This window comes from Brachionichthys hirsutus, chromosome 2, assembly GCF_040956055.1.
Source record: "Brachionichthys hirsutus isolate HB-005 chromosome 2, CSIRO-AGI_Bhir_v1, whole genome shotgun sequence".
NCBI classification, from domain to species: domain Eukaryota; kingdom Metazoa; phylum Chordata; class Actinopteri; order Lophiiformes; family Brachionichthyidae; genus Brachionichthys; species Brachionichthys hirsutus.
Window position 1 is genome coordinate 15,826,608 of NC_090898.1, and position 24,497 is coordinate 15,851,104.

Below are 24,497 nucleotides of genomic sequence, written 5' to 3' on the forward strand. Positions count from 1 at the left end.
GTCCGCGCGCTCAGCGGCGATTGGAATAGTAAATTATTTTATAACATTAAAAATAGTCTGGCCTGACTAACAACTAATTATTTCACGCTACATGAACCCGAAAACGAATATTAAATCTTAAAAAAAAAACATTTATCTCTTTTTCAGCCTGAAAAAAACAGGGGAGGAGTGGGAGGAGCCCATGACGTGTTTCCGCTCAGAGCAGGCCGTCAGAGGTAACGCGGTGATCAATGCCGCCGTACTGACGGAATAGTACTACAGAATAGTAGCGGAACTGCCAACTACTACAGGACACAGTTGGACTACAAGTTTTTTTTTAATCTCTTGGGGGGCCTCGATTGTCCATAATTGAGGAAGAAGAAGAAGGAGTGGCAGCTGGACTGTCCGCAATGGAAGCCGAGTTTCGGGAAATCGATGAAAACGGGAGTTGGAACGCCGTTTATCAGGTAGGACGTCTCGGAAAATCAAGGTGAAAAGGAACACTTGGTTTAGCCGCACCGCGATACCCGATGCTAAAAGAGTAGTAGCAGCGAAGCTGAAGTCAGAAGCTCCGCTTCGGTCGGCCTGCTTCGACTAATCCGATGATCGATGCGTCTGCCCGGGGCTGAAGCAAAGAGAAACGACCCGACACCGAGTTGAGTTCTGATCGGTACCATGGAGAAGATGGAGAAAAATAATAAAGTTTCGTAGAAAAAAAAAAACTACAACTACGTAATATAAGGAAGCTAGCATGTCGAGTTAGCAAGAAATGCTACGGACAAAAATACTTGTTACCATGACCGGAGTCGCTGTAAAACTATAAAATAGAATTTAAAAAAAGTTAATGTCTGTGATTATTATTATTATTATTATTATTATTATAGACAATGTTATAACATCTTCCCATCATGTTAATATCAGGGGGATAAAACGTTTTTCGTTAAACTTTTTTTTAGGTGGTTTGAAAACTTAAATTCTTCTCATTTCGAGAAAAACAATCAACTTTAGGCTCTTTGTCCAGAGCATAACTTCAAAACTATTTAGGACACATCAAACATTTGCTGGAAACTGTGTTTTTTTTTTGACTATTTAGACGTTCTCAAAATCATCTCAATTCCATTTCATGCTTTTCCTGAAGGTGTGCAGGCTTTCGATTCGATCTTTGATTATCTTCAAAAGCTCTGGATCGATAGATCCAAAAGAATCCGCCGTCACTGAAAGTGTGTTTTTTTGTGAATAACTTCTAAACTAATAATGACATGAATGTGAATCCAGTTGCTAAAGATTTGTTTTCATGGTTAAGGAATATAAAAAAAAAAAAAACAATGTCATTTTTTCTAATCTACAAATATTGAGAAAATAAATGTCTTATTATTTTTGGTGTAAATCACAATATGGGGGCGGAGGTCAGCTGGTTGGGCCTTGGGTTGGGAACCGGAGAGAGCCACCGGTTCATGTCCCAGCTCAGCCGAGGTGCCCTTGAGCAAGGCACCGCCCCCCCCAACGGCTCCAGATGACAATAAAAGCTTTCTTCTTCTTCCTGCAACCATAACAACACAAATGATCATTATAATGAAAAAAAAACACACACATTTCCATGGCAACAGCTCCTTCCTTATTGCCTGACGACGTCACCGTTTTCTTCCTGCAGGAGGTCCGGCAGCAGTCGTGTGAACTTCCATGTCAGGTGGCCAAACTACCTGAGAACAAGAGTCTGAATCGATACAGAGATGTTAGCCCTTGTGAGTGACCTTTATTTCATTCGTTTTGACGCTGAGGTCGTCTTTTGTTATTTAAAGTATTGACGACCAGCCAAACGTCTCCCTTTAGTCGACCACAGCAGGATCCGCCTGCAGCTGGGGGCCAACGACTACATCAACGCCAGCCTGATGGCGGTGGAGGAGGCGCAGAGGAAGTACATTCTAACTCAGGTGAGCGGGGTGAGGGGGCCCCTCCTTCACGCTGTGTCATCGGAGAGGAAGTGGGTGGGGCTACAGGTGGAGGTGCGACCTGGTGTCTGTCGTGCGTCCATCCCGTTTACACCCCAGTCACCGCCTTCTTCTTCTTTGGTGTGTATTTGTACTGTGATGATAGAATGAAGACAGTAAATAAGAGAATAAGCTCCACCCATCCATCATCCCATCCATCCATCATCCCATCCATCCATCCTTCCACCCATCCATCCATCATCCCATCCATCCATCCATCCTCCCATCCATCCATCATCCCATCCATCCATCCATCCATCCTCCCATCCCTCCATCCTCCCTCCCATCCATCCATCCACCCATCCCTCCATCCCCCCATCCATCCTTCCACCCATCCATCTTTCCTTCCATCCATCCTTCCTTCCATCCATCCTCCCATCCATTAATCCTTCCTTCCTCCCATCCTGTTTTCAGGGACCCCTTCCAAACACGTGTGGAGACTTCTGGGAGATGGTTTGGGAGCAGAGGAGCCGCGGCGTCGTGATGCTGAACAGAGTCATCGAGAAAGGATGTGTAAGCAGCGCGTTGGATCGGCGCCGCCTGGCTCCAGTCAGCGGATTCCGGTTGGGTGGGTTGATGTGTGTGTGTGTGTGTGTGTGTGTGTGACCTTTCAGATTAAGTGCGCCCAGTACTGGCCTCACCGAGGGGAGAAAGACATGTTCTTCAAAGACACCGACCTCCGGCTCACGCTGGTGTCGGAGGACATCGAGTCTTGCTACACGGTCCGTCAGCTGGCGCTGGACAACCTGTCCGTGAGTGTCTCGCCGCTCCGACCTGTCAGCGAGGGCGTGGTCGGGCTCTGAACCCTCTGAACCTCCTCCACAGACTCAAGAGACTCGGCAGATTCTACATTTCCACTACACCACCTGGCCCGACTTCGGGGTCCCGGAGTCTCCCGCCTCCTTCCTTAACTTCCTCTTCAAGGTGCGAGAGTCGGGGTGCCTGAGTGCGGACCAGGGACCGGTGGTGGTGCACTGCAGCGCCGGCATCGGGCGCTCGGGGACATTTTGTCTGGTGGACACCTGCCTCTTACTGGTACGTGTGCGCTCGGTGGCGCCCCCGCGGGTTTGGCGACGTGTCCCGGGACGTTCCTCCGCTGCTGAGCGTTTCCCGCTGTCGCCCGCAGCTGTCCATCCGCGAGCAGCCGTCATCGGTGCGGATCCGCGAGGTGCTGCTGGAGATGCGGCGCCACCGAATGGGCTTGATCCAGACGGCCGATCAGCTCCGCTTCTCCTACCTCGCCATCATCGAAGGCGCCAACTACATCAAAGGAGACGCGTCGCTGCAGGTGAGTCCTTTCCGTCCCGCCGGCGCCTCGTCTTTAAATCACCTTTAAACCAATTCTTTATTTCTTTACATACTCAAATGGATTTATTTTTTTTGTGTGTTTTACCGACAAAAGGAGTCGTGGAAAGAGCTCTCTAGCGAGGAGGACGACCCTCCCGAGTTTGCGCCTCCTCCTCTTCCTCCTCCCAGAGAACCGTACGGTAGCGAGGAAACGCCGTCTTTCTTCCCAGACAACGACGAGATCATCCAACAGATGCAGATCCGCAGTCTGAGGTAACGTCCGCGTTCCATCGAATGAACATGAGCGTAAACTTCCTGTCTGGCAGAGAGCGGCGCATCCTTCGATGGACTCGCTCTATGAACTCCCGTCCGTCGTTGCCCCCGGCGACGCTTGTACACGAGACAGTCCGTATCCGTGAACTTGAACCTGTTTTTCGCTTCTTCTTCTTCAGAACCTCTCCCGCCTCTGGGCTGCGACAGAGGAGCATCGGCGCCCGCCAGCCTCCAGCCGATGCCGGTCGGCTGGGAATTCAAGACGCTACTCCCGACGCTCCAGCTGAATCCCAGCAGCGGAAGGAGAGCGAGGAGCGGGAGTCACGGAGGGAGAGCGAGGAGTGGGAGTCACGGAGGGAGAGCGAGGAGCGGGAGTCACGGAGGGAGAGCGAGGAACGGGAGTCACGGAGGGAGAACGGGGAGCGAGAGTCACGGAAGGAGAGCGAGGAGCGGGAGTCACGGAGGGAGAGCGAGGAGCGGGAGTCACGGAGGGAGAGCGAGGAACGGGAGTCACGGAGGGAGAGCGAGGAGCGGGAGTCACGGAGGGAGAATGAGGAGCGAGAGTCACGGAAGGAGAGCGAGGACCGGGAGTCACGGAGGGAGAGCGAGGACCGGGAGTCACGGAGGGAGAGCGAGGAGCGGGAGTCACGGAGGGCGAGCGAGGAGCGGGAGTCACGGAGGGAGAGCGAGGAGCGGGAGTCACGGAGGGCGAGCGAGGAGCGGGAGTCATGGAGGGCGAGCGAGGAGCGGGAGTCACGGAGGGCGAGCGAGGAGCGGGAGTCACGGAAGGAGAGCGAGGAGCGGGAGTCATGGAGGGCGAGCGAGGAGCGGGAGTCACGGAGGGCGAGCGAGGAGCGGGAGTCATGGAGGGCGAGCGAGGAGCGGGAGTCACGGAGGGCGAGCGAGGAGCGGGAGTCACGGAAGGAGAGCGAGGAGCGGGAGTCATGGAGGGCGAGCGGGTCTCCTCTGCTGGCCAACGTGTTCCTCGGCACGGCGCTGGCCGTCGGCGCTTACGTCTGCTATCGAGCCTGTTTCCACTGATGTCCGACCTTCCTCCTCCTCTTCCTCCTCTTCCTCTTCCTCCTGCTCTTCATCCTCCTCTTCCTCCGCCAACAGCTCTTCCTCTTTTCTCACTCGTCTGACCAGCCGGCCCGCTTTGACCCGGTTCGGACTTCAGCAGAACCGACTTACGAGTGCAGCGTGAGGGATGGGCGGGACGGGCGTCGCCGGCCGGCCAGTCCCCGCCCCCCCAACGGTCGTTCAGGATGATGTCACGGCTGCCGTGAGGGAGAACGGTTCGCTTTGGCTCCGTGGACCAGGAGCAACGGGACGTTTTTAAAACAGACCGGCTGAAGACGCCTCGTTTTCGTCCTTCCTGGTTAACAATGACGTTGAAACATCGAAAGGGAAGAGATGCATGCTGGGAGTGGGAGTACGTTCTCACCAGCGGCCTGCGTGGGCGGGCCTTAGTTGAGTTGCGTGTGTGTGTGTGTGTGTACCAAAAAATCAAACACCAGCATCAGGATGAATGAAAGCCGCCGTGTGACGTCACGGCGCCGTTTTTTGTTAGCGCGCCGCGTTTGTGGGCCGCCAGGTTTGTGCTGAGGAGAGATTAGCCGGGCTGCTAGCTTTCAGTTAGCTTCGACCTTCCTTTAGAACGTATAATTTCCTCCCCAAGAACACACTCTTATTTTTTTACATATTAAATAAGCTGGTCCTCAAATAACGACGGAGTTACGTCCCGAAGACCCCGTCGCTACCGCCGTTCGTTAGCAACGCGATTATATTCCATTTGAACTGTACACAGGTAGCTACTCGCTCGTAACTCCGCAGACAGAGCATTCCGAATATTTTACAATTTCCGAAAGCCCGATGTAACTCCGAGTTCGTCGTTAAGCGAGGACCAGCTGCAGCTAAAATAAGGTTTCAGCGCGCCGCGTTTTTTCTGTTCCGCTTTACGAGGCGTTCCGTCGTTTCTCTGTTCTTCTATACGGAGCTCAAATTCATGTATTTTTTTAATTTACATTTTTTACATTTGTTTTTCTTTTTTGAATAAAAAAAAAAGAGTCTACTGTTGATTTGTTCTGGCGTCTTTATTCTCAATCTTCTGAACGGTTGCCATGGTAATGAAAGGTCACACGTTGCTGTTCATATTTTCAAAATGAACAGAAACGCTTATTTTGATTTTTTTTTTTCTATTTCCATGGATGCAATTAAAATTTAGGCTCAACCGATGAGTGGGTGAGATTATTTTATAGAATAAAAAATTGTTTTCTTCTAAATTATAGGATTTTCAAGAAAATAATTTTAGGTAACGGGCATTTCATTGTCTTTGCTGACACGAAGAATACAGTTGAGTCGCGTGTAATGAAAACATCTGAAAAACACAAAATGCTTTTCAAAACAGCTTAAAAATGTCATAAAAAAAAAAAAAAAGACAAAAAGTTAGACATGAAGCAAGAACAGATCTACATTTTTAAATAAGGTTATTGTTAAAACACTCCTTAATCCAGTAAAACACTCCTTAATCCAGTGATGCAACGGAATCTGCAGCAGATCAAAAGCCACTTCTTCCGGGTGCAACACCCCAACGTCACACCCAGGAGGCGCTGTGAGACCGCTGCCTCTGCCTTTTAAGGACTTTTCTCGTTAACCTTGGTTCCCATCTTCTGCCTGAATTATCTTAAGTGGAATCAGGCGTGTGGGACAAACACGCCGGATATAATTTAACGACTTCTACTTTGTAATTCTCTTTAAATTCTTTACAGATTAATAAATATTTATTGAGAGAGAGCGAGAGAGAGAGAGAGTTGTCCACATTGTTCCAGTGGACAAAGCCAAAGACCGAGTGATGAAATGTTGTAATAAAACGAGGTGTTTCACTCGAGTGAATTCCACGCGTGGCGTGGCGTGATTTGCAACACTTGGCCGGGACTTCCTGTTTGAGTAACAGGAGGCAGGCACCGGTACGTGCTGTACAGGAATGCGGCTCGAACACAGTGAGTAATAGTGCTCGCAACCGCCGTCCTCTGATGACGTCAGCGCCAGCGGGGCAAGAGGGAACACGCCGCCCTCGCCGACGAGGAAAAACTACAATCAAGGTGCGACCGGAAGTCGTTTTTAAAGCTGCAGCCGTGCCTGCTGGAACTACAGAGGTGTTATTATTCACGGCCTGTGGTGAACTTCAATGAATCTGAGCTTTAAAAAAAAGAAAGAAAAATAAATAAATATTTGTTGTTACAATTCAAGTTAGATCAAATAAAAGAAAAAGATAGCGTCGCCCTCGGTGACCTCCTTGCTCGGCCTAATTATGCACACGCTGACTCCACAGCCACCATCGACCCCCCCCCCCCCCCAAAAAAAAGCACTATCTGCCCTGCTTTGCTGACTCTTTCAAGCGTGTGTCCTCGGGTTTAGTTATTAACCTGGAACTTCCCAATAGCTGGCCAGCTGTGGGAGTGGGCGTGGCCAGCTTCGGCTGGAACCGAACCTTCTGCAGCCCTGCAGATCATCCCCCCCCCCCCCCCGCCCCTGCGGAGTGGAGCGTGGATCAGGAAATTCCAGAACGCAAGGAGAGTCAGGTCTTACCGAGTGCGTCTGACTCAGAGTCACGTCACGCAACAGCGCCGCACAATGGAGGGCCGATACCAGGAAGTGACGGCGCGCTGGCAGGTGTGCCCGTGTCTGTCCTCGGCCTTATCGTGTGTCAAATGTCCAAAAGGGTTGACCGGGAAGACGGGGACAGCGGGGACAAATGCTTTCGTTATGATGCCGTTGATTTGGTTGGTACGACCGCAGCGCAGAACTTTCTGAGGCGAGAGAATTAGCATCCCTCTAATTTACACACGGTTAGCATAGCTTAGCATCGAGTCTGGCTCGATCCGGCTCCGTCCAAAGGTGATCAAATCCTTGAGCTGACGGCCGAGGGCGTAACGACAGGAAGTGTCGCTGGGAGTCGCGTGGAAAGAAGTCCAGCTGTTCTTTTTAAACGTTTAAAGGGATTTCTTCTGCTCCTACCCGACGTTCGCCCTCTCGACCTTTGAGGCTCAAAGAGGCTAAATATTTCACGTTAAAGAAGGCCGACGTCGTGCCGTGTGTTGAGGTGAAACTTTGTCTGCTCTTGTTTCCTGTCCCGTTAATCATTTGCAGGCCGCTCCGGGTTTATCTCGTGACCCTTCGGACGGGCTGACCTCCGGGCTGTGAACAACTGGACGACACGAGCGGGTCAAAGTAGCTTCGTCTCAAACGATCGGCCGTCTCATGATAGTGATGACACATGGGGGGGGGTCACGCTGCTTTCTGCGTCGTTCGAATGCACGTTGCAGGTCCCGGACTTCGGGTTTATCTGTTTTTTTTTTACAGAACTGATTGTAGCGATCTCAAACATTTGAGTTTCTCTCGGCGTGAGGAAAGCAAACGTCAGATCCGTCTCTCCGCTCTTCGGTCACGGCGCTGCGTCGTTGTTTGTTGTCAAATGGCAGCGTCTTCGTCAGAGGCTACGTCTGTTGAGACATTCGCCCGTGAGCATTTCCTCTTCCTCTTCCTGTCCCTGGCTGCTGCTGCTGGAGGATCAACCGTCATCACCCCCCCCCCCCCCACCCGAGTGAACGCATGTAGGTCACAGCATCAGCGCCCGGAGGCTGGAGGTGGTGTTTCCCCGTCTCCGCATCCGATGACGTACGCTGGGTACGCGGTCCTGATGTAAACAAAGCGGCTGACCTGCACGCCCAAACCCAGAGACGTGACCGCCGCCGTCTTTACCTTTTCGTGTACAGCGGCGCTCTCTGCGTGTTTACCGAAGCGATTCGGGCGCTCGCAAAACCAGGAACGAGGCGAAAGGTGAGAAAGGTAAAGATGGTGGCGTCGTTCATCTCACGTTGGTTGGACGGATGTCTTCACGTGTCCGCGGCTGCCGCCATCAGCGTCGCGCCCGTCTTCCTGTTGAGCAATCTGTACATCTGTGACGCGCCACGGACTCGGAGCAGGCCTCCGAGATCTCACGAGCTCAGACCCGAGGAATTACCGAACATCCGACTGATCGATGTTGCAACAACTCATCGATTAAAAAAACAAAACCTTTTTTTTTTTATTATTATTATTATTATTATATTCTCCTCCGGGCTGTCTTTCATGTCGGTACGAGATGATAAGATAAGAACCTTCGCACAGGTTTAGAGTGTGAAATGTTTGGTTTTCTTCAGGGTGGAATTAAAAACAGTGAAAGTTGCTATATTGCTTAAAATGAGCCTTTCGAACAGAGAATTTCCAACATTTGAAACTTGCAGTGCACACCCTTCCTGTCACTTGTGTGTGCGTAATGTTTAGTGCCATTGCTTGTTTTTCAAGGCCTGTGTGAGGAAGAAAGAAAAAAGGATGAACGTTTGTCGCAGTAATCTAGGAAAGTTTCAGAGGGGAGCTTTGAGGAATGGAGCAACGGGCTGAACTTTCATGTCGACAAAACTCCTTTGGACAGCTTCCCTTTTTTAAGTTGTGCATTAGTGACCTACAGAAGACACCAGCGAGGCCTGCATGGAGGCGCCGGGGTGATGTACCGCATGACGCGTGCCAAGCCCAAAGTGCCAACACGTACTTCTTTAATAAAAATGATTTGTAAATGATCTGCTTTTGCAGTATTTAAACATCACGAAGAACAAAAAAAAGAAGAATCAACTTCATCCAAGAGGCGTCTTCAGTTCTGAGAGACTGGTAGAGAGTTTAAATACTGATGGAGCAGGAAACAAAGAAGGGACCGAAACCACCAAGGCAATCAGACTTCCCCCCGGAGAATTAGCATTTCCTTTCGGAATGCTAATACTCACTGGCAGTCAGACTGAAGTCATTAGCATCCATAAGGTGAAGGGTTGTTGCTCCCCCCCCCCCCCCCCCCTCAGGTGGGCTGCTATGCAGAGATGCATTCAGGTGTGGCTGGGATTTGCGGAGAGAGGTCGATACTGCATTGTCTAACAACATTTCAGTACCAAGTGCCTTAGTTGACCCTTAAATGTAATAGTGCAGATAAGTCAGTGTTGTGACACACGAAACTTACAGGCATGAAGAAGAAGCAGCAGTTTAGTGTCTCAGGTCGCTGACCCCTGACATACCGTCTTTTATTTAGCGGTGGAAAGTAACGTAGCATTGAATCCCTCAACCAAACAGCTACAGGAGGTCATGTGATCACTCATTGTTTTTATTTATCTTGCCTCCAAGATAAGATAAGAACTGCCAATGGTAATCATGCATCATGGTAAACAGTCGGTTTGGACAAACCAGGACCTCCAACGTTACCACTGGTGTTCCTCAGGGCTCTGTTTTTGGTCTTCTCCTCTTTATCATCTACAACCAATCATACGGTGACCTTGAGTGCCCCGAGTGGCCTCCATAAATAAATTGTATTGTAACAGGTGAAGGCGACACGACCGGGGTGTCCTGATGAATTTATAACTTTTTGTTAGCGAGAATATTTCCAAAACGGCTTCACACTGAATTTTTCTTAGATTCTAAATGGTGTAGAAACCAAGAGGAAAATGAACGTTTAATTCACGTATCTGCGTGCATTGACCGACTATTGAAGGATGTAATAAGAAAAGACCTGTTGATGCCAAACGGATGAACTTTTCCGTCTCCAGATGAACTCTCCTCATGAGGTTTTTTCTCTAATTAGTAAAGTAACGCTTCTTTTGCAACGATGGCCCGGTGTTACACAAGATAAGGGCAGTGGCACTTGCTGTGTAGTGACCACAAGTTACTTCTGCTCTTCAGTTTTGTGTTGTCACCGTAATCCATGGCAGAATAGCAGAAGTGAACAGAGATGTTGAAATCTTGGTCCACCTCAAGACGGATCATGTTCTGGTCCGTTTACCGTAGCTCAGGCGGTCTGGCTTCCCGTTACAGCGGCCCGGATATCCGGCCTGCCTTTCACTTTGGGAGAGAATTGTGTTATTGTAACTGTATTTAAAATATATATTTTTATGTGTCAGGATAAAAATTAGAAAACAGTTGCTATTTGGAATATTTTGCAATTTAGGGGTCCAGATATCTTTTTGGCCGAAATAATTTTTATCCACCTCTTACAAATTTGAAGAAATTATAAACCAGAAGGAAGAAACAGCAAAACTTCTCTCAGCGGAATCAGAGTCGACTTCTGGTCTGCTGTCAGTCTCTAGAAAGGTACTAGGAGTGTTTTTGACGTTGAAATCAGTGAAATAAGAAAGATAATTGATAATCTGAGCTTTTGAGCACCATATCAGGGCCATATAAGTGACATATTCCAGAGCGTATGTCTTCAAATGTTCTGTCTGGTGAAAATCTAAAAATATTCATATCTGAGAATTAATGTGAAATTGGCAAATATTTAAACATTTCCTTAAAAAAGGACTAAAATGATAGGTATATTCTCATTTAACGAGGTCCTGCTGGACAGACACCCCGAACCAAAGCCAAATGAAATTTAAAACCCTAAAAACGGTGCATTATTTTGGATTAATTCAGGAAAACGCCATCCAATGCGATGAAGTAAAACTCTTTGAGGAACAAATAGCTGCCCATTTGTGTCGGGAAAAACACTGACATGACTCATAAGTAAAAAAGAAAAAGACATTTCTCAACCACCGGCACAGAGCGTACATTAGGATGACAGGTGTGTGTGTGTGTGTGTGTGTGTGTGTGTTTTATCAGCGGAGTTTTTAGGTCTGTAGAGGGGCAGTGATGCAATCAGGACTTTACGGACAGACGCTGCCCATTGACGGTAAAATGTGGAAGAGGGTTGGGCTTAAACTTTCAGGAATAGGGGTCATCCTGCATGGGAATTCCCCCCCCCCGTCACGATCTGTATCTGAGTCGGGACTCTTGGAAGGAAAGGAGGGAACGCTGGAGAAAGAATGTCGACAATGTTGGAATGAAACTGTGCCAAACGCTGAAATGGAGCGCAGGGATCTGTCGGAAGTTGAATCGCTCACACGTGATTATTTAACGCTTTGTTTGGGCTAATTTTTCCTCCGGAGCCGGAGAGAATAAAAGGTCTGCGTTAAATGCGGGCGCGGCATTCTTCAAGCGGCGATGTGTGGGAAAGGGAGGATGTTGCACAACAGTTAAAAGTTAAACAGTTCCATCACCGAGTGTGTTGAAACATCCACTATATTTAAAATGTCATCTCTCAAAATACATCTTTACCTCCAGCAAGGAGGCCGCGTTTCATCCAGCTGGCGTCCGCCTCCCTCCAGATCATCGCCTTGATCCGGAATGCCTTGAAAGGCCGCTTCAGGATCGAGAGATAGGGGAGAGTACAAGACTTCGTAAGAGTCTGATCCAGATCCGAGCAACTTCCCAGGACTGAAACCGTTCCGATTCAATCAGGTGTCAAATTTGAATTTATCTTCAAAAGTTACTGATCTGGAAGAAAAACAAAACACCTGGTTAATAAGAATAATGTTAATCCGAAGGCCGTGCGGGCTTTAGTGGTCAAACTGTTCAGGGACTGGATCTTCAGGACGAAGCCGAGCTGGCCGGATAATAAAGGTGTTTATAAAGGAGTTGGAAAAACGTTCTCCACCCTGAAGGGTCTCGGATCCCATCCCGATCCCACCAGGCCCGTCTCCAGAAAACGTCTCGACAGCTTTTATGTTGCACACACACAAAAGCGGCCTCGTAAATTCCACTGTCGTCCCACCATTGTCACACGGCCTCACCTCCCGTGTCTCACCGTGTCTCACCTCCCGTGTCTCACCTCCCGTGTCTCACCGTGTCTCACCGTGTCTCACCTCCCGTGTCTCACCTCCCGTGTCTCACCTCCCGTGTCTCACCTCCCGTGTCTCGCCTCCCGTGTCTCACCTCCCGTGTCTCACCTCCCGTGTCTCGCCTCCCGTGTCTCACCGTGTCTCACCTCCCGTGTCTCTCCTCCCGCGTCTCTCCTCCTGTGTCTCTCCTCCCGTGTCTCACCGTGTCTCACCTCCCGTGTCTCACCTCCCGTGTCTCACCTCCCGTGTCTCACCTCCCGTGTCTCACCTGCCGTGTCTCACCTCCCGTGTTTCACCTCATATGCCTCTCCTCCCGTGTCTCCCCTCTCCATTTTGGAGTGCTTGCCACTCCAAAATGGAGCCCTGCTGCCAGGAGCCCAGGATGCCCTGCTGGAGCCCAGGAGCCCTGCTGCCGCTGGCGGCGTGAGGGCTAGTTGCTGATTAATTTCCGTGCCGACCTTGACCCCCTCGCCGGGCCAGTGGACCCAGCAGACTGTTGACAGAGTGCTGGAGATAAAGCTGAGCTCTGCCTGCGGGGCGACCAGCTCTCTTTTTGCTGCTCTCAGCGATATCGTTTCTGTACAAACGGACCCGAGTCACGATTGTGGGGACTTCTGTGTCAAATCAATGCGTAAACAGAAGAATCGAACTGCAGGTTGATAAATAACGGTTGGGGGGGGGTTATGCTTCGGGTCGGTCAGAAATGATTTTGATTTCATTCTCTCACCTCGCTTTTTAGTTGGAAGAATCAGTCCACAGTTTAAATTCCCATTCCTGTCGCCTGTGCAGGAATTTCCTGCTATTTTTAGTTTTTTTTGGGGGGGGGGGGCAGAAGAATATGGCGTGAAGATTCCAACCCATTCCTGTATGTCGCTGGTGATAAAACACCTTTATGAAACTCGTTCTGTGTCAAAAAGGGAGTTACTTTGAATATAAATATAAATACACGCACACACAACCTCACTGCTGTGTGTGTGAATTTACACCAGCCATGTCTGTCTGTCTGTCTGTCTGTCCGTCTGTGCCTCCACCCGCTTCAAAAAAAAAAAAAAAGGACAGAAAAGAAGAAATTACCACTCAGATTGTTAAACAAAAGTATAAATCTGTTTAATTCCATAAAATATCAGGTACAATTACAGCGTTCCTCCTCTTAATATTAAATAATTAGACTTATTTCATCCATTGCCAGGACTATTACGAACACTTGCATCATTCCACTGCAGCACAAACTCTCCCCTTTGCAGCCATTTCTCCAGACACGCAAAATGAACAGATTCACACTCTCACGCATGGAAAACGTGCACGGAACTACACTGCATACACACAAAATGACATCAGAGCACGAAGCTGCGTGAAGAACCGTGAAAGATTGCGCGGTCCGTGCGCCCATGCCCTGTCCAAAGCGTCCTTGTAAACCGGCGGTGCCCGCGTCTTCACCTGTGACGCGCAACCGTTTTTCACACCTCCGAGCAGCGGATCCGGCTCCTCCCGGTCCCGGTCGCGCTCCTAACACTGCCCGGTGGCGGAGAGCAGGTTGCGCAGGGTGGCCAGCTCCCTGGACAGCTGCTCGACGCGCTTCTGTAAACGATCGTTCTCCGCGGCCAGCTCCAGCACTTTGTGCTGCGTCTCCAAGTTGCGCAGCTTCGCTTTGTCCCTGCTCTTCCTCACGGCGAGGTTGTTCCTCTCCCGCCGCACCCGGTACTCGTCGCTGTCCTTGTCCAGCCGCTTCTTCGCCTTGCCGCCGGACGCCTTGCCGCCGTGCGGCGGCGAGCCGCTTTTACCTGACGGGCCAGGTGTGCCGGGCGCGCTGGAACAAGTCGAGGACGCGCTGGAGATGTTTCCCAGGCTGCCGCTGGTGGACTGGTAATGGAGATAGGACCTCATGTCGAACGCGGACGAGCCGTCCTCCATCTTCGCGTCTTCCCTGCTGTCGTCTCTGTCGGCGGCGGCCGCCCGGTAGCGGCTCCCGGTCAGGTCGGGGCTGATGACGCTGTCCACGCGCGTCTCCTGCAGCTCCCCGTAGCCCAGCGCGTAGGGCTCCCGGTGCTCCCGGTGCTCCCGGTGCTCCCGCGCGTCGTCGCACCGACTCGCCTCCAGCTCGTTCAGCAGAGAGTAGTTCTTGTAGTTCTGCAGAGCCGCGACTCTCTTCAGCTTGTTCTCCGCCAGGAAGTCGGAGAACACGTCCCCCCCCTGCTGCTGCTGCTGCTGGTGCTGCGGGCAGTGCAGAGCCTGGTCCAGGTACGCGCTGAAGTCGATCGCTCTCTCCCGCTCCTCGATGCCCAGCTCCGTCATGGAGTCGGCCAGCCTCCAGTGGGAGCCGGCGGGGCTGATGATGCTGTCTCTAGCGTCGTAGAAGCCGGCCACTTCCATGGATCTCAACACCCGCCGGAGTGCCGCGGGGCATGGAGCGCAGAGATCAAAGACGCCCGCGGGTGGGTTGTCGGTTCTGTTGCGTAATTGTTGCGCGCTGCCTGCAGGAACGACGAGAGCAGTGGAGCCGCTTCCAGCGGACGGCGCGTAAAGATCCAGAGGAATTGACAGCTCTTCCTGTTATGGGGGGTTTTATTTAAAAAGAAACGAGGGGCGTGGCTTAGGTGAGCAGGTGTGTGTGACGCGCGGAGAGGAGCCAACCGGACAACCTGTTCTGCCTTTCAAAAAGATGACTGCGTCGGGGGTTACGAGACGAGACGAAGGGAAGTAAAAGAGAAATAAGAAGTTACACCCCCCCAAAGAAAAACTGCGCACTGATTTAGCCTCCACTATTTAGTTTAGTCCGGAGCACAAGTTCCCTAACAACATGTTACCACGGAAACGCACATGAATCGTATACAAGTGGAAAGTTTGGCGAGTCTAGTTCGAAACACAAATAAATAAATGTAGACATCTTATTACTTCTGGCGGCATCGGCTTTATTTTCATCCGTTCACGCCAAAAACAGTCACAAAAGAGCAGAACTGGATCGATCCCACACGAGAGGGAGCAAAGTTTACGGATTCCATAAGAATATTCCCAATAAAAGAGACATCTGGGATGATCCCGACGCAGCAAAGTCAAACACACGAGGAAGAAACTGCTGAACCTTCTACTCATGCTTTACAGTCACGTCTTATTTACTCTGCGGCTCTGGGAAAGTTCCACTCTTCTTCTTGTGTGACGATGATGATGATGAATATATTTATTAGATATAATGTTAGAGTACAGGCACAGTCAGTCAAACATCCTGTCTAAGAGGAGCATTTCAAAAAAGCCCTTGCGGTCTTGTTTCCGTTTAAAGTCCTTCGTACATAAATCATCCACAATTAACAATACAAATAAAACCAATACTAAATTACTGTGTTTATTTCATAAGCGGACGCCAATGAAAGAAACACACAAAGCACCGACTCCCAACGTGACCTTTGTGCTGTTGTGTTTCAGGACTGAACTAAATGAGGATGTCTTATAAATGTGGTTTGGTATTTGTTCTGGGCCCAGGAGGCAGAAACGGAGACTTGGCTGAGGTTCTAATCCTCAGAGGGGTCCAATGAGCCCGAACGCACTTATTATTAACGCGAGGCCGTGCTGCCACCTAGTGGTTAGCCGAGGAACTTTTCAGGGCAGGTTTGTGAACTCTGTCAACATATGAGCTTCAGTCATGCTGGATTGATTAAAGTTTTACAAGAAATATATTGACAATCTGCACATTGGTTGAACATATTGTGTGTAATGATGTTAAGGATTTTATTTTATTCTATCATAATGGACTTGAAGCGCTGAAAAGCGCTCCATGGACAATATCTGCAACGCTACGGAAACGTACAAGTATATGATCTGGATCCAATTTATAATCTGGAACAAAGATCAAGTCGCATCTGAAACTGTGCCGAATCAGTTAAGGGTAAATTGTGATGATCAAACGTTGCTCCACTTCCTGAAGGAGAAATGATTAGTATTATTATTTTTCTTTTATCACTTTCCCCCCCCAATCGTGATACCGACAAACACATTAATGGTCACTGCACCACACTATAATTATTCTGTCATGGCGCTATTGTTGTATCTAAATATTACTGTGCGTGATTTGATCCACTGTTTATCTACACTACATTAAACGGCTAGATTCTGTCAGTACTTTGACCATCGACAGCAGGTAACAACCCCATCAGGAACTATTCTAACTACATAACTTAACTTTCATTTTTGGTACTTTTGTATGATCATTTTGCAGATAATACAACTTTTCTTTTGCCCACTTCTACGTATAGCCAATTAAATCGAGCTTGATTAATTTGCAGTACAGAATAACATACGTTCAAATGAAAACTCAAGCCCGAGGTGTACAAAGCCGCCACCTCAGGCCTGCTAGTGCTAACACGAGCTAACACGAGCTAACACGAAGCAGCCGCCGTTGGCCCTTTTGTTGCCGGATGTAAACATCCTCAGGCTGTCATTCTCCCTTTTAACTCCACCCCCTTGTACGTCTAACGCTGTCCCTGAGACCGGAACCGGAACTGCCACCAGACGGACCACGGGGCGAATAAACGAAGCCTACTATGGTAAAAAAAAATATGGCCCGCCCTCCTTTGGCTGTGATTGGCTTGGGCATGACTAAGACGCTTTTCACGACGACTCGAAAAAGAATACTTCGAGTTATAGCCTAAACGTCATCGTTACGTTAAACCAATCAGATGTGGAGTAGGGCGGGGCATAGCGTCGCGATAGTAAGATTGTGTAAATTCACGGGCGGGTGAGGTCAGGAATCTTCTCCTCGCCGGTCCCGACCGGTCACTGGACCGTGCTCGCCACGTTGTTACCCACCGCTGATTGGCGGATGCTCTCACCGACTTGCGTTTGATTGGTTCAAAGCGCTGCGTTGCCTTTGGGCTGAGGAGTTGACGATTCCGTTGATTCCCGACTGCGCGCAGGAACGGGAAGGGCTGGGCCCACCGCGGAGAAATGGCGAGGATCGTTAACGACGACGACTGTCTCGCTGAGACGGAGAACCCGGAGCCGCAGGGACCGGGTCGGGGGGCGCTCAGATGGGGTCCACAACACGCTGGGGTCCGAGAACTGGCCAGTTTGTACTCCCCAGGTGAGTCGATCCCTCCGCGGCCGCGTCGCACGGCTCCCCGGTTTAAGTATCCGCGCGGACACGAAACGAACTTCTGAGTTCACACGGGAGTATCTGTAACATACGGCATTTAGATGACTTGGCGGCAGCTGCGTGCTCGTCACGGTCACGTGACGTGTCACACAACCGGAATCGGTCCCGGTTGTCCCCAACCTTCTTCCTGCCACGGACCGGTTTCACGTCGGGCCTTTTATTCCGCGGACCGGGTGTTAATTAAACTAAAAAAAGAGGACTATAATCTTACTAATAAACTTTATATTATATTATATATATTATACTTGCAATAACTATTACAGTTTTCTACTCACCATTAGTTGTGGTCTCAATAATTTCTTCATGTTCACGTTTTTTTGTTTAATAATTTCCACATTCTCGTCTTTCTGTCCCGGGTTCTCGTCTGTGAGTCCCGGGTTCTCGTCTTTGAGTCCCGGGTTCTCGTCTTTCTGTCCCGGGTTCTTGTCTTTCTGTCCCGGGTTCTCGTCTTTCTGTCCCGGGTTCTCGTCTTTCTGTCCCGGGTTCTCGTCTTTCTGTCCCGGGTTCTCGTCTGTGAGTCCCGGGTTCTCGTCTTTCTGTCCCGGGTTCTCGTCTCTCTGTCCCGGGTTCTCGTCTGTGAGTCCCGGGTTCTCGTCTTTCTGTCCCGGGTTCTCGTCTGTGAGTCGCGGGTTCTCGTCTTTCTGTCCCGGGTTCTCGTCTGTGAGTCCCGGGTTCTCGGTCTCTCTGTGCCGAAGCAGTTTTGAACCCTTCGTTGCCTCGATAACGAAGCCAGGCAGCTGTAGATAAACTCGCGTTTAAGTCTGACTCCTGGTTTCTTTTCTTGGAGGTCGTCGGCTCCTCTTCTTCCTCCTCTTCGTCCTCCTCAGTTGGACTTTCCCCCAGAAGCTCTCCAAAGACGCTCGTTTAATTACATTTTTGCTAGTTTCGTTTTTCTTTTTTTGCCACACATCACATGACCAAGAAAATTCACAGGCGGAGAAAATCCGGTCGTTTTTCAAAATAAAACGCCTTTTAATCGATGCGACGTAAATTGTATACGTTGCGCTACGTGAACGGGGATTAATGATCTTTACTTCTGGCACCGTTTCCAGTCCTCCCGTGACCTTTTGTGCATCTCGAACGCGAGCATACCGACTTGAAGACCTTCACGCCCGTTGTGTAAACGCACGCTCCTGAATCTAATGTCTCTGTTGAGCTGCATGCTGCAGGCGTGTGTGTGTGTGTGTGTGTGTTTAACGTCATTAGAAGGTCGACGGGTATTTCAGGTGCAAACGTTCATCCAATGAACGGCTGATTGTGAATTGGGCTGGTTGATTCACTTGGCTAGCACGCCGGCTCCTCCGCGGTCCCGTAGTTCGGACGCGACGGACGATCTTCTCGCCGAAGTCGCCGGATCTCACAATAATCCACCCGAATGGGCGATGATGCGTTTCAGGCAAGCGATGCCAGGAATGGATATGCGTGGTCCTCTGCTTCTCCCTCATGGCCTTCAACCTCGTTCACCTCCTCGCCCATTTCCACCTGGGCCATTCGTGGTCCGTCCTGTTGAGCACCGGTAGGCGCTGATCTAAATGTCACATTTATTGATCTGTCGGTTCACCGCCGCGGGCTGGGTGCTCGCTCGCTCACTGTTTTTTTTTTTTTTTTTCCCCCAGTGGCAGGAATAATCACTGCAGACTTCGCGTCGGGACTTGTCCACTGGGGGGCTGACACCTGGGGATCAGTGGACCTACCCCTCTTTGGAAAGGTGATAAATCCTTTGAAAGGAACGCCCCCCCCCCCCCCCCCCCCCATCTGACATCCCGCACCCTTTCGGTCCGTCTCTTCCCTCCCGCAGGCCTTCATACGTCCGTTCAGAGAGCACCACATCGACCCTACGGCCATCACCCGCCATGATTTCATCGAGACCAATGGTGACAACTGCATGCTGACCATCGTCCCTCTCGCCATCATGGCCTTCGACTTCCTCACCCTCTCGCCTGGTGAGTTTCTGCATCGGCAAACCGCCATTTCCCGTCCCGCTTCCGATGTCTAGAGCTGAGCCGCGTGGCGCGGCGTCTCCCTTTTGCAGCGGAGGTCTCCCGCCTCTACCCCTGGTTCGGCTACCTGTTCGCGCTGGGCATCTTCGTCACCCTCACCAACCAGATTCACAAGTGGTCGCACACGTACCTCGGCCTGCCTCGCTGGGTGGTCTTCCTCCAGGACTGCCGCGTCATCCTGCCCCGCAAGCACCACCGTATCCATCACGTCTCCCCCCACGAGACCTACTTCTGCATCACGACAGGTTGGCGTGCGTCCTCGTCCTTTGATCTGGGACGTCGGGGGGGGGCGGAGCGGATCTGTCATGGAGCCCTGCTTTTCCTCTCCAGGTTGGCTGAACTACCCGCTGGAGAAGTTCGGTTTCTGGAAGACCCTGGAGGATCTGATCCAGGGAGTGACGGGCGAGAAGCCCCGATCGGATGATCTGAAGTGGGCTCAGAAAGTCGACTAACGCCGCCGGCTAACCGCGCCCTACCTCGGGAAGACGCCGGGCCCGACCCGGCTCATCCCCTCTTCGCCTCACGTAAAACGAATCCGTAGAGAGGAAAACGGTTTCTGACGCCGTAGCTTCAAGCCTTGCACATTTTGTCTGCTTTTCTCAACGAGGGCTCCGTTCGCTGTCTTTTCATCGACTCGTCGCTCGCTTCTGCTCGGATTCGGGAGTCCCTTCCGAATCCAATAGCTTTCCTGAGGCTCTTAAAAGATTTGAAAGCCGAAGGAAGCAGACGTGAAAGGCTGAAACGCCCACATTGTCCCTCTTTGCTTTATTTGATCCGTCCTCTTTGCGATTCGTGCCCGACTCGACGGTCGGGCGTTTTGAACGCGTTGGCGACGGCGAAGCCAACGAACAAACGAGTGAATTGCTGTTACATCGGTCGACTTCATGCACGGTTGGGTTAATCTGCACCTCGTTTCTCTGTCACCTTCTTATGAGGCGTCAATAGTTAGCTTGGACTTGTTATTGATCACTGTACAGCATTCCGGTCGTGTGACACGTGACCGTGACGAGCACGCAGCTGCCGCCGAGTCGTCTGAATGCCGTTTCGTTTCACTCCAGAAGGAACGAGTCGTTCCGCTCCTAAACGATGAAACTAGGTCTCGATGGAAGGCGGGCGCCTCGCCGGCCGGTCGGCCCGGTTTGGATCCTGCCATGAAGTGACGCCAGCGCTTAAATTTTGAGCCTGTTTTTACTTGATTCTATGAAACGGTTCACCGAAGGTCAACAAGCGAAGGTAAACTGCGCGTCCTGTGCGCCAGGTAGTGCGTAAGCGGGTGGCACGTGTCGCCGCATCAGTGTTTCAACGCCTCTTTAATTCCAGGAGATCTTTTCCATCAGTATTTGGGGATTGTGGACTTTAACGGACCCCCCCCCCCCCTAACAAATCAGACTTTTGTCTCCACTGGATGTTTCTGCACTTTTCGATTAATGGCTTTTTTGTGTTGATATGAAGGTAATGAGAGTTTTAAGAATGCTTGTGTTCCTTTAATCCCGAGTACAACGGTTCTAAATAACAAAAGGGAGGATTCTAACTTGCTTGTTGGTGAGTGATGTGGGCGTCGGCCTTCGGTGTGTTGAAATCAGTTTTTCTAATACTCCCTGGTCTTTCTGTTGAACTTCCTTATCTTCGCCCTGGACTGATAAAATTCCAGCCTTGCCGGCGATGATGGCCGACGGTTCATCGCCGACTTTAAAAGGCCCTCTCATAATTCCCGTCTTCTCGCGACTACTGTTGGTGATGGAGTTTTAGATATCAGAATAATGCCTCGATGCCTTTATGCCGTCTTCGATTTGGGAGACTAACAATGTGTATATAAAACTGTATTTATAAATTAACTGAATAAACCGTTGCTAATTGCATCACCTTTTCTCTGGGAGTGTCGTCTTTCGCTTTAAACATTTGGGTTGAATAATATTTGTATTTCTGCTTTCCTCTTATTCCTTGAAAATCTCACTTCATGCATTTAAGAATCGCATTTGTTAAATGTACATGTTAAATTTTATTATAATATTTTTTAATTTAATTATATTCTCCATTTATGTTAATTGGTTTTGCTGCGGTTATTTATTGCGGTTAAATTTGGATTTTTAAAAAAAGGGGAAAAAAGGAGGGCAGCGTCGCCTGACGTTAGTCACGCCCACACCGTTCACTGCGATGGCAAATTTACGTGCGCGCTCCCGCTGTGTCGCGACAAGATGGCGGTTGCCGCCTCATCCGGTAAGGAATGAATCGCAAAGAGAAAATAGTAGCCGAATAACCGGCTCCGTGAGATTTGCGCGATGCGCCATCGAGCTCTTCGCTGCGGGGGATTTTCTGTTGAGCCGACTGTAAGGGGGGGGGGGGAAATACGAGCGTTGCGCAATAATGAAGCTTTTAAAGGGGATGAGGAGGCAGTGATGTGTCGGCTAACGCTAAGCTAACGTAAAAGTTAAGTTGCACAGAGGGATAACGGGGTGCGGTAGGGCTACGGACAGACGCATTAATATGACATAAGACGTTTAACACAAGTCGCGTTTATATACGTCACTGGACAACTTGTTAGCTTTTATTTAACGACGTTTAGCTTCGTTGTTGTGTTTAGCACAGCCACCCGTCGTCTGGGCTACGCTCAGAACCGGATCTTCAAAGACCGATGTCATCGTTAGGAGTTCCCGCGTCAGCGTTCGTCCTCCGTGGGTCAAATGTCAAAACGCCGCGTTTCCCCGAGAGGCCGACGCGAGGCTAAATCTGTGCATCCCGGCGCGTCCGAATAAAAGGCTCCAGATGCTAAGGCTAAAATGCTACGTCAGGTGTCGGCGTGGCTGCGGTTGTCCGCGGCGCCGTTAGCGTTCACCGCAGAGGCCAAGCAACGCAGCGCTGAGACGCAACGCGGGGAACGTGCCCTCCTCTATAGAAGGGACGACTGGATTCGTGGCGCAGGTTCTGGGTTCCAAGCCGGAACCACGGAAGAGGGGAGGTTATTTGTTCCGTGTCTCCGCATCGGATTCACCCACAGGCCCAAATCACAAGACTATAGTCAACAGATGTGCCCCCCCCCCCCCCCCCTGTGTTCTTTTACCGACAGCTGTTAAAGTTCCTCGAAATTTCCGGCTCCTGGAAGAGCTGGAGGAAGGGCAGAAAGGTGTTGGGGATGGAACGGTGAGCTGGGGGCTGGAGGACGACGAGGACATGACCCTAACACAGTGGAGAGGGGTGATCCTCGGCCCCCCGAGGGTGAGTCGGGTCATTTATTTTGGGTTCTGAAGCTTGCTAAACAACTGTACTCTCTGACATCATTGTTCTTTGCAAATGCAGGAAGTTTTTGCAAGTTATTCCAAAATGTGCACGTGTTCTAGAGAGAAAAGTTTAGAACGACTTCCTGAGATGAACCTTGGCGAACGCCGTTCGGACGCTTCTTCTCTCTGTTCACAGACGAGCTATGAAAACAGGATGTACAACCTGAAGGTGGAATGTGGGCCGGAATACCCCGAGCTGCCGCCCAACGTCAGATTTGTGACAAAGATTAACTTGAATGGCGTGCACACCTCCAGCGGCGTGGTGAGTCCGCGCTCCTGGCCCGGTTCTGCTCTCACGCGGCTCCCTCTGGCGTCTTTCGTTGACACCGTCCTCGTTCCGTCCTCGTTCTGTCCTCGTTCTGTGCCGCAGGTCGACACGCATGCGGTGACGGCGCTGGCCAAGTGGCAGCACTCCTGCAGCATTCGGATGGTGCTGCTGGAGCTGCGACGGCTCATGACGTGCAAGGAAAACATGAAGCTTCCTCAACCGCCCGAAGGCCAGATCTACAGCAACTGAGCCCCCCCCCACACCCCACACCCCCCATTCTGCTTTTGCTTTCATTTCTGTATGTCCCTTCCGCTCCACGCGATCCTTCCTCATCCTGCCAGTACCCAGGTTTAGTACGCACTCCGAGTAGAAGTCCACGTACAAAAAACGGACACAAACCTCCGCCTACGCGCCGGTGATCCCGCCGTCGCAGAATGTTTTGCGGCCGCTTCTCCAGAATTGTAAAAAAAAAATTGGCTTGAGACGAAACACCCAAACTGAGATTTTCATTTTTGCAAAGTCGAGCAAAAAAAGACAGAAAGAAAGAAGCTCGTTAATATTCCCGAGGAAGTCGCCAAAAGAACGACCGAACGTTTAAGACGCGTCGGTCCTCTCGTTTCGGCAGCGCTGGACGTAGAAAGTGTTAGTTCAAGAAGCTAAACTAGTAGTTTAACATTGCTTAGTTCAAGTTTGCGATCCAGGACTGTGTATTTATCGGGGGGGGGGGGGGGGGGGACTTGGACTATCGTTTCACTTTTCCTTGCACCAAATGCTTTTGGAGCCGATGCGAAAAGCAAATCAGAACAAAGCATATCGAACAAGCTGCGCGTCCCGAACACGGGAAGGACACGCCAAAAGTTGGAGGGGTTGATCTTCATCCTCTTTATCTACCCTCGCTGCTAAAATGGAACACTCCGCCCGCCCACATCTCTATATCTGTTCACACACCGACTGAACCATGATAGGCATTCCAGGTGCTGCCCCCCCCCCCCCCCCCCACCCCCATCACCGGAGCGTCCGGCGGAGCCTCGAGTCCATTCAAATACTGTATATGTCACTAATCTTATTTTATTCTGTTTGCAAATGCAGATTGTACAATAACGAATGATCTCACTGAGCGTTGCTGTTTGTGTGTCCTTTTTTGTGATGTCGAAAAAAAAATGTGCACGTTGTTGAACGAACGTGGAGTCGCTCTTTTTTCTTAAAGGTAATCTATCCAAACACGAAAGAAGACAGATTTCACGGGGGGGGGGGTGTGAAGTAGAATTCGTTGTGGGCAGAAAGTGTGTGTGTGCGCGTGTTCGTTTGTTCGTTCATCAATCAGTCAGCCAGTCGATCCTGTGGTAAACTCGAAAGCCGCCCAGCAGGGTGCCTGATGCTGATATCACAAGTAGCGTAGTTTCTATCTGCTGTAGATTTGCCGGAGCTCCAGTCAAACCATGGAAATGTGTGAGCGCCCTCTTCTGGTTGTGTTGCGTCAGTGGGAGTGATGACTTGTGGAAATGTCTCTATAAATATAAGCTTTGAATGCATTTAAATGTCTGCTTGTTAT

General features: G+C 50.3%; 3 protein-coding genes across 4 annotated transcripts; 2 read left to right on the forward strand and 1 right to left on the reverse strand.

Annotated features, from left to right (window-relative positions):
* Window positions 1–273: 273 nt before the first annotated feature.
* ptpn1 (protein tyrosine phosphatase non-receptor type 1) lies at window positions 274–5,595 on the forward strand. The gene is made up of 9 exons (XM_068751168.1): window positions 274–446; window positions 1,631–1,721; window positions 1,810–1,910; window positions 2,382–2,480; window positions 2,582–2,719; window positions 2,793–3,002; window positions 3,094–3,255; window positions 3,370–3,527; window positions 3,707–5,595. The coding sequence occupies exons 1-9, from the start codon at window positions 390–392 to the stop codon at window positions 4,566–4,568; spliced, it is 1,878 nt and encodes a 625-aa protein (XP_068607269.1). The 5' UTR covers window positions 274–389; the 3' UTR covers window positions 4,569–5,595.
* A 7,745-nt stretch (window positions 5,596–13,340) lies between these two features.
* Window positions 13,341–14,770, reverse strand: cebpb (CCAAT enhancer binding protein beta). The gene has a single exon (XM_068751199.1). It carries the CDS (start codon window positions 14,627–14,629, stop codon window positions 13,766–13,768), a length of 864 nt encoding a protein of 287 aa, XP_068607300.1. The 5' UTR covers window positions 14,630–14,770; the 3' UTR covers window positions 13,341–13,765.
* Window positions 14,771–17,130: 2,360 nt separating this feature from the next.
* Window positions 17,131–23,674, forward strand: peds1 (plasmanylethanolamine desaturase 1). Of its 2 annotated transcripts, XM_068751179.1 has the most exons (8): window positions 17,131–17,330; window positions 18,799–18,918; window positions 19,019–19,110; window positions 19,201–19,345; window positions 19,435–19,647; window positions 22,467–22,615; window positions 22,814–22,939; window positions 23,048–23,674. In XM_068751179.1, exons 1-8 carry the CDS (start codon window positions 17,195–17,197, stop codon window positions 23,192–23,194), a joined length of 1,128 nt encoding a protein of 375 aa, XP_068607280.1. In that variant the 5' UTR covers window positions 17,131–17,194; the 3' UTR covers window positions 23,195–23,674. The 2 variants fall into 2 exon arrangements, with proteins under 2 accessions (XP_068607280.1, XP_068607289.1); XM_068751188.1 differs by lacking the exons at window positions 17,131–17,330; window positions 18,799–18,918; window positions 19,019–19,110; window positions 19,201–19,345; window positions 19,435–19,647 and adding an exon at window positions 21,574–21,619.
* The last annotated feature ends 823 nt before the right edge of the window (window positions 23,675–24,497 follow it).

Excerpts from the sequence above, each read along its gene's own strand:
- peds1 (XM_068751179.1), top strand. The coding sequence starts at position 17,195 with ATGGCGAGGATCGTTAACGACGACGACTGTCTCGCTGAGACGGAGAAC. Across the intron at positions 17,331-18,798 it reads GGCCAGTTTGTACTCCCCAG|GCAAGCGATGCCAGGAATGG; the intron begins GTGAGTCGATCC and ends GATGCGTTTCAG. Across the intron at positions 19,346-19,434 it reads CTTCCTCACCCTCTCGCCTG|CGGAGGTCTCCCGCCTCTAC; the intron begins GTGAGTTTCTGC and ends TCCCTTTTGCAG.
- cebpb (XM_068751199.1), bottom strand. The coding sequence starts at position 14,629 with ATGGAAGTGGCCGGCTTCTACGACGCTAGAGACAGCATCATCAGCCCC.
- ptpn1 (XM_068751168.1), top strand. The coding sequence starts at position 390 with ATGGAAGCCGAGTTTCGGGAAATCGATGAAAACGGGAGTTGGAACGCC. Across the intron at positions 3,003-3,093 it reads TGGACACCTGCCTCTTACTG|CTGTCCATCCGCGAGCAGCC; the intron begins GTACGTGTGCGC and ends TGTCGCCCGCAG. Across the intron at positions 3,528-3,706 it reads ATGCAGATCCGCAGTCTGAG|AACCTCTCCCGCCTCTGGGC; the intron begins GTAACGTCCGCG and ends CTTCTTCTTCAG.